General features: G+C 48.1%; 1 protein-coding gene across 1 annotated transcript in view; it reads left to right on the forward strand.

Annotated features, from left to right (window-relative positions):
• The window catches only part of SDK1 (sidekick cell adhesion molecule 1), a 985027-nt gene that overhangs the window by 663787 nt on the left and 312040 nt on the right, over positions 1–9200 (forward strand). Inside the window, exons 11-12 of the mRNA XM_026449463.2 lie at positions 5133–5216; positions 8870–9064. Of these exons, the coding sequence (XP_026305248.2) occupies positions 5133–5216; positions 8870–9064 (279 nt within the window). The remainder of the gene's footprint in view (positions 1–5132; positions 5217–8869; positions 9065–9200) is intronic.

Below are 9200 nucleotides of genomic sequence, written 5' to 3' on the forward strand. Positions count from 1 at the left end.
TCCCCCACACCACACAATCCGACACACTCCATGCCACAGCTGTTCCCAGAACACGGGAGGCAGCAGCCCAGCAGGGCCTCCATCTTTCCCACTTGTGTGTGTGACTTCCCACTGCAGATACCCCTTCCTAGCTAGGAAGATGTCCTTCCTAGCAACGTCCTTGGCCTGGAGCCACCTTTGCCCCCTGCAGCAGGCAGAAGTGCTGGGGACCGACACCCCAGGAACAGCCTCACCCAGAGTCTGAGGGGAGCTGGTGGGTAGATACCTAGGCCCCTTAGCTCCCCATCCTCATGGGACTGTGTCCTGTACTGGCTCCCAGAGCATCCCCAGGTGTGAGGCTGCAGCCACCCGTCCTGGGAGCTGCCGGATAACTGGCTCTTTGCGGCCAACCCCACACTCTCCCAGTGCAGTTTCTGTCAGCATCAAACCTGTCTCAGGGCCTGCTTCTGGGGGAGGCCAACCCAAGCCTGGGTGATGTTCCTGCAGACCCCTGTGTCCCTGCTAATGCCTGTGCCTGGGAAGAATGTACCTCTGGCCCCAGTGCCGTCTCACCTGGTTGGTGAGGGCTGCGCATCCATGATCCACCTGGCTGGCGAGGGCTGTGTGTCCATGACGCCCCTGGTGGGCAAGGGCTGCATGTCCGTGAATCTCTTCAAGCCTCCCCTCTGCTGTGCAGCCCTTGGAGGCTTCACCCCAGGGAGACTCCTGCACTCTCAGCTGGGCCCTTGCAGCCTTGGGCACGTGCCGGGGGCAGCGCTGCGTGATGTGAAACAGAGTGGGCTCTGGAAATGCAGTGGGGGTAGCATGGCACGATGTAAAACAGTGCGGGCTCTGGAGACAGAACCAGGGTCCAGTTCTCACTGCACCATGCACTGGCTTGAATGAGTATTGGCCTCAGTTTCCACATCCATAAAACGGAGGAGATGGATGTAGATGATACCAGCTCATATTGTGAAGATTAAATGCAAGAATGTCTGTCACAGAAGCTCTGAAATGGTGGCATTAGTTGCTGTGGGCATAACTGTGTTATCCCATTTGTCCCATTGCACTAGCTATTTGCCAGTAATCAGTTATGTGACACACAGTTTTCGTGTTTACCGTCTCTGGAATCAGGAGGTGCCTCACCACCTATGAAACCTTTTTTTTTTTTTTTTCCTTGGGGATAAGTAAGACAAGGATGCCCCTTACCTCTGACTGCAGCACCTTGGTGCCTGTGAGAGGCACCTTCCCTCCAACCCACACCTTCCACATTGTCTCCTCATCACACGCGAAGCCGGCTGCTCCCACATGCACCCTGCTCCTGCTGAGCATGCCGGCTCGGAAACTCGGAGAGCGAGTTCTCACTGGGATAGACTCTTACCTGGTGGGGCATCTGCTGCCAGCCCCTTGAAGTTGTTTGTGGAATTCAGTGCGTGTGGCCGGGGGGCTGGTTCCTGACCAGGGGTCCCCTCAGGTTCCAGAGGCCCCTGAATCCCTGGCTCATCTCCAGAGCCAGCAGCTGTGGCTGCGTTCTTGTCACACATGGAAGCTCTCTGCTCTCCCCTGTGCCTCCAGCTGCAGAAAGTCTTCTCCTTTTAGGGACTCACATGATTACACTGGGCCCACCCAGCGAATCCAAGACCGTTTCCCAATTTTAAAGTAGGTCACCTAATCCCACCTGCACGGTCCGTCTTGCCAAGTAACACAGCATATTCGTAGGTTCCAGGGGTGTGGGCGTGGACACCTCTGGGAGCCATTCTGCCCCCCTCAGTGGACTAATGTGCAGTGCAGGCCAGCCAAGGGCGTGCATCTGACATGCTGCTCCCTGAGAGGGGTGACCTGGAAGGAACAGGGAGGCAGCACAGTGGACAGCTTTGGCTCTTGCCGTGATCCCTACACAAAAGAATCCTTGCAACTCAGAAGCCAAAACCAGGCCCAGGCAGCATCAGGGATGGGAGAGCAGGACACATGCATGGTGTTGGGGGACCGTCTCCACTACAGCTGCCTCCATCGGGCCCCAGCCTGCACTTTGTCACAATGGCATTTTGGAGAGTGGGGTCATTTGATAGAGGCCCTTGGTTTGGGGGTAGCCTGGGAGGTCTCCCCACCTCCTGTCCTGAGACTGGGGAGCTAGCTAGAATCTTGTGCTGCCCCTGGAGGTGGCTGCCACGGGCTCTGGGCCACATGGAAGGCAGAAAGCCTATACTGGCCTTTTCCTAACAACCTGACTTCGTATAGGGCATGAGAACCTTTCGCTGATGTCTTCGTATTGTTTCAAAAGAGGGAGAAGTGTTAGTTTCCATCCCTGGTTTTGTTGACTATAGCCAGGATCCATTTTCAGAAGTCCAGGGTGGACCCGGGTTGGCAGAGTACCCTTTCTAGACAGAGTTGCTGCTGATTGACTAAGATATGCCCTCGCCCTCTTGCCCTCTGAAGAGTAAGTGGTTGAGAGTCTATGCACAGGATGACTCATTTACAATGGGTTTTCCCCAGTGTTTAGCTCACGGGCTTTTCACGGTCCAGAGGCTTGGTGTTTCTTCCACTTCTTTCCATTAGAGCAGACTGTGTGTAAAAATGAAGCTGGAAATGGGGAGAAACTCCATCTGAGCAGCCACTGGGTTAGAATACTAGGGAAGGTTGACAGGGAGAGAGCTCGTACCCTCACACAGTGGGGAAATACTGAGGGAAGCTTAGAGGCCGCGCAGGGCATGGGCAGCTCTGCACCTGTTCGCCAGGCACAGCTACCTGGAAGGCTTTCCAGAACAAGCTAAGAGCATCCTCAATGAACAGCCAGATGTTTTCCACCCATGCCTAGCACTGAGCAACTAAAACTGCCCAGATTGGCCCCTGCAGGCAGTGGCAGGCTGCCCCCCAGACCTCACCCAGGCCACAGTACTATGGAGAGTGTGGAGTAAGGTGAGTTTTACCACGAGGTGGCATGCTATATGCCAAGCACAGGTGGTCACTGGCTGGGGTGGAGAGAGGTCACCAGTGGGAGAGGAGCAGCCCCGTCTGGGCGTGGAAGTCCCCAGAGCCACGCCCTTGCTCAGCCGAGCCAACTTCGGGTCACTCTGTGAAGTGCCCTTCTCCCTGACCCCAGGAAGGTCCCTTCCTGGCACTCGAGGGAAGCCTCAGGGGAGTGTACCAGGCGACAGCCGTAATCAGTACCTCAGGGAAGGCACCCTGGGCCCGTAGGTGCTGACCATTCATATATATGGATTTTGTTTCATCAAAGCACAGGTCATCTTGGGTGAATCTCAGGGGAAGCATGAAGGGTGAAAAAAAACAGTTCCAAAGGTTACACTGGATGACCTCCTTTCTGTAACATTGTTGAAATAACAAACCTACAGAAACAGAGAATGGATTAGTGGTTGCGAGGGGTGGGAGCCTGGGGTGCTCGTGGTCATGGAAGGCAACATCCTTGTGCTGATGGACCCCTAGACCTACACACGTAATAATGGTAATAATGTTGCATAGGACATGCATGTGCCCTGTTTTCACACGCACACTTGAGCACAGGAAACACTGGCAAGAGGTGGATCAACTAGGTTGATTGTATCAGTAGCAGTGTGCTGGTCATGGTGTTATACTATCGTTTTGCAAGATGTTATCACTGCCGGAAGCAAAGTGAAGGGACCATGAGCTCTTTCAGTGTTACAGTGTTACTTCTCACAACCACACCGGGCTCCACGGTTTTCTAAAAAGAAAGCGCTCAACTAAGAAAAGGAAAACTATAATTAATCATAAGCAAATGTTGATGTTGAACATTATGTTTTTTCCTTTTTCCCTAGCATGCTTTTAATCAGATCGTGATGGTAGATATTGACTTAGCTTCCCTGATGAATACAGGTCAGGACCTGCACACAAGGGCCCTGACAGCAGGCAGCTACTGTATAGTTAGAATATAAATAATGCTGCCTTCATGATTATTGATTGAGGAACTGTGATCAAATGGGGAATGTATGAGTTGTGCAATGAAGACGAGCTTGAAAAAGGTAGACATTAAATGTCTGCAATATTTCTTCAGGCTTGGTCTATACACATGAAAACCTAAGTAGAGAAATCTGCTTCCTTCTAATGAATTTGCAGCCATCTCCTCAGCCAGGGTGGTTAATTCAGGCAGATTATTTCTGCTTGAGTGGTCCAGGTAATCGCAGAAGTGAAACCTCACTTTGCCTCCATTCAGAAACCTTCAGCCGCTTCCCCCTTAATCGTTTCTTTGAAATGCTTAGTTTTCATTTCTCTTTTTCATCTGTTAGGTTCCACCTTGTTTTAAAGATACAGTCTTCAATATAGGAGGCATGCCAAGCTATATTATCCACATTCAACCCAATTATAATGGAAATAAACCAACTCTGGAAGACAGTTCCCAGAAATTAATTATCACACAGAAAGTGAACACAACAGCCTTTTGTGATCATGATGATGAAATCACCACCACCTTAATACTTGACAGACTTGGCCATGCCTCTGTTGAATTTCTGCTGAATAAACTGGAAAAATATTGCAATTGGCTCTCCAAGGAAATTCATTGTTTAATACAAGCACTATTTTTTTTCTGCAGAACAGGCGAGTGGAATATCTAGAGATTGCAAGTACCTAGGAGTTTCCTTTGCTGGTAAAGATAGATTAGCATTCCCCTCTATTTTTTCTCTTAGTTATTATTTTGTATTCCATTGAAGTATTAAATCTCTATTTTGGAGAAGAACTGCTAAGAATTTTAAAAATATGTTAATAGGCTGTTCCCCGATACAGGCTGCACACCTTCCTCAGGCACTTGACAAGCTTCACGAGCTCGTGTTTAGTTTAGATACTGAAGCAAACTAGCCCGTAAAATACGGTGCTGTAAATATAAACCTTTATGAACCTCTTGGGATCGTCCTTCTAAAATGTGAATTAAGATATTCCATGATTCAAGCCCATAAACTGAAAAGTAGCCATCGCCCTGAGTAGTAATTTGCCTTCTGAAACCCCAGACTGTAAATTGCCTTTGGCCTGTGCTCACTGAATTTTGAGTTTGTATGCACGATGCTAACTAATGATGAAGTTTTCGAGAAGAGTTTTTAAGAGGAGCCCAAACTATTTTAGGTTATACGGTCTCTTGACATATCCTTCTTTGGCTTAGGGACTTTTTTTTATTTTCTTGTTTGAAGAGCCACCATATTTTACTGCTGAGCCTGAGAGTCGGATTTCAGCGGAAGTAGAAGAAACCGTGGACATCAGATGCCAAGCCATGGGTGAGTGCGGAGTGGCTGCTGGACAAGGAGCCATGACTGGGAGGAAGGGAAACAATCTTTTTCCACAGCAGAATGGCTGTCATTCTAGGGAGACATTGAGTGTGACAGCAAAGGCAGACCTCAGAGGGTAGATCGGTGTTGGGGCAGTGACCGTGGGTAAGGCATCGGACTTTGCCAAGATTTTGCTTCCTCCCCTGCAAAACAGAGATGATAATATTTACCCAGCAGAGCCAAAAGGAAGCCTCCATCCACCCCAGACAGAGAGGGGACTCCGTCATATCCTGTGCACTCCCCTTCCAAGGCCCTGACTCCACAAGAGTGTGACCTCCCCGAGACTCGGGGCAGAAAATTCTTTCTCATCTATGGGGTGACTGGGACTGGTGACCATATCCATTCTGTAGAAGGAGAGATGGGTGTCCATGTATTTGTAGTAGATATATGGGGTACAAGGCAATTTTGTTTCGTTGATGTATTGCACAGTGGTGAAGCCAGAGCTCGGAGTGTGTCCATTACTGGAGTGATGTCCCTTGTACCCGTTAAGTAATTTCTCATTGCCCACCCTACACCCTTTTGAGTCCCCATCGTCTGTCCTTCCACACTCTGCATCCATGTGAACATGTGACTTAGTGCCCACTTATTAGTGAGAACAGGCAGTCTTTATCTTTCTGTGTCTGAGTTCTCTCACGTAACTCAATGACCTCCACTTCCATCCAGGTTGCTGCAAAAGACACCATTTTATTCTTTTTTGTGGCTGAATAGTACTTGAATAGAAAACGTTGTTTTTTTTTTTTTTTTTTTGCCTTTTCAGCTCTAGGTCCAGTTTTCCTTTGCTGTTCAGGTCATTCCAGCCTTCTGCCTCCATCCCCCTGCCTCAATTACGAGCTGCCCACGCTCACCATCTCATGTCAGGCAGCACAGGCAGTTACACAAAACCTCCTAGCAGAGACAGGCTTGTCAAGGCAGTTTCATTAACAAAATCTGTGTTCATATTCTGGCAACTATCAAGAAATGAAGAGGATCTCTTCTCTTTTGTTTGTACCCATCCGTCCTAAGGATGGAATTTTCTCCTACCCCCTAAGAACTCGGAGGGTAAGAAGGACTACCAGTTTTGTGAATCTTCAAAACAGCTCCTAGGAGAAAGACGATTATCTCACGGTACCACAGGAAAACCAAGCCCTAGAAAGCATGGTTAAGTAACGTGCCCAAGGCGCTGGGCCACGAGCTGAAATGGGATCCTTCGCTTGTGAAGTCATTGCCCAGCGTGTGGCCTGTGGGAGTTGCTCATTAAACACTGGGTATGTAACTTACCTAGGGCCACATGGTCATGGAGGCAGGACCCAAACGCAAATCTGTCAGCCACCAGAGCAGCCACCTGGCGCTTGCTAGAACACTGGCTTCGAGCAGGACCTGAAGCCCCGGACTTAGAACAAATGTCATTTGTCCCTACCAGCAACTATGTGGATGCCATTTCTTATTCCTGAAAATGAAAATGGTATGTCACCCTTCCAGTGCTGTGTCACCCTTCCAGTGCTGGTGGTGGAGGGAAAGATCAGCCTCTGCCCAGAGACCCCCTCCCAACCCGCTGTGCTTTGTAACCACTGCTCCCCATCCGGGACTTGGTTGAATAGGAGTTCTGGTCCTCAGCTCCGGACCAGCTCCCAGCGGCTGCTGTCCACGGCTGTGTTCTGTTGCTGTTCTTCTCTGTTCCAGCTCTACTGATGCAGCAAATGGGAGGGGGGCAAGTGACAGAAGAGTAAAATGAATTTTACATGGAATTGTCTTTCTTACGGTGGTTGCATTGTTCTTTGTTGTATAAGTGCCAACTTCTTAAGGCCAACAACTCTGTGAATGTGAAGCTATAAAATATTTAGAGAGCTTGTATTTCAGAAATAAGAGTATACAATACTGCGGGGGATAAGATTTCTGTTATGACATTAAATTGCCCCAAAATAGAAATACTCCCAGTTCCCTATGTGCTAACAATTATTTTTCAACAAATGACAATCTTAATACTCCCTTTGACAAGAGAAGGCTCTTTTTTTTTTTTTTTTTTTTTTGGCATGACTTCTGCAGGGTAAACTGCTTGTTAAGTGTAGACTTAGAAATATAGAGAGAACAGATCTTCTGACATTGCACTGCCGTCATATAATTTACTGCTTTCTTTTAATTTTGACAGTGAAACTATAGCAGCAGGTGAAGTGGTTATTCCTTACGAAAGTGACATTGTGTAACTGCTATTAAGAGATATTACATGAAATGGTTATGCTTTTACCTTGAAATGGATTTTTTAAAATTTCCTGACTTAATGAAAAGTGACAGGAAACATAATTAAGGCAAAGAAGAGAATCTGAGAAGACATTATCTTGAGATATTCCATGGCATTAACTTTATTTATTAAAGTCGACATCTCACACGTAGCCACGTGCCGCTTTAAATCAAGGGGTTTTGTTGTGCTTTGCAGTGAAGCATGTCAAGATAGGTTTTTAATTTAAATCCACTTTCTATTTAGGGAAACTGAGGTACAGAACCATCTGAGATCTAGAGCTAAGTCTAGAGATGCCTCATAGAGCAAGGCAGCTTTTCCTGTATCCACAATGGAATACCTCTTGTGCCTCCTCAACCCTTAACAAGGTTACTTAACCTAAGAAATTGCTCCTCTCAGACAGCAGAACTCCATGAAGGCCCGTGGTATCCAACCCTTTTGATAGGGGGTGTGTAAAAGATGGCACTCATTTTCATTGTTAGCTGTTGGGATGAATAGTGATACTGTCTTTGAGCACTCACCAGGTGCCGGGCATAAGAGTTTTATAAATACATACGTAAATGTACACACGCACATGTGTATGCACCAACTCACACAGACACACATAGAAACACACGTATACACGTATATACAGGTGCACAGATATATACACAGATGTACACACATATACACACATGCACATGTATACAATACATATATACATAAACATGCACGTATGTGCACAAACATGCACACACATATACACACGTAAACACAGGTACACAATGCACATATATACACATGCACAAACTCACATGCACATACATATACATACACACACACAGACACACAAACACATCCAATCTTCAATCTTCTGAAGTCATGATGATCATTCAGTTACCTGCATGTGAGGAAACAGAGACAAAGAAAGGGACAGGTAATGTACTCTGCCCAAGGTGACACCGTCGGCAAGGCACGGACCTGGGATGTGACTGTGGCCGTGTCCTCTCCTCTGCCCCTGTGACCCTGTGCCCGAGCCCTCCCACAGTGGCTGAGTAGGGCACTGCAGAACAGAGAGGGCTTCATCTCCATCTGAACCTTAAGGTCAATCTCAGCTGGTATCTCCTTCTTTCCAAACAAGAGCACGAGCCTGTGTGGGTTCAGAGTGGAGCCTGGAAGTCACCACAGCCGGGGTTGTCGGAGTTCGTGCCAGCTATTCCTCTCAATGCCCCTCTGTGTCGATTGCTTCATGTACAATGAGAAAAATAGCTCCTTACAGGGTGATTGAAAGCATGAATAGACAAGAAAATACCTATTAAAATATTGCCATTCTAGCCTTTGAAACAGATGTGCCTCAGTCCTCACATCAGGAATTATTTTTAAAATCCTATTCATTCCCATTCCTACGCAGGGGTCCCCCTTCCCACCCTCCAGTGGTACAAGGATGCCGTCTCCATCAGCAGGCTCCAGAATCCTCGATACAAAGTGCTCACCAGCGGAGGCCTGCGCATCCAGAAGCTGCGTCCAGAGGACTCCGGAATCTTCCAGTGCTTCGCCAGCAATGAAGGAGGGGAGATCCAGACCCACACTTACCTGGATGTAACCAGTGAGTACCCCCAGGCCCACAGTTACCTGACCTGGACATATGCAGTGGGTACACCCAGACCCATGGCTACCCGGATGTAACCAGTAGGTACACCCAGGCCCACGGCTACCGGGGTATATCCAGGGGGCACACCCAG

The sequence above is a fragment of the Piliocolobus tephrosceles genome, chromosome 8, assembly GCF_002776525.5.
Source record: "Piliocolobus tephrosceles isolate RC106 chromosome 8, ASM277652v3, whole genome shotgun sequence".
NCBI classification, from domain to species: Eukaryota; Metazoa; Chordata; class Mammalia; order Primates; family Cercopithecidae; genus Piliocolobus; species Piliocolobus tephrosceles.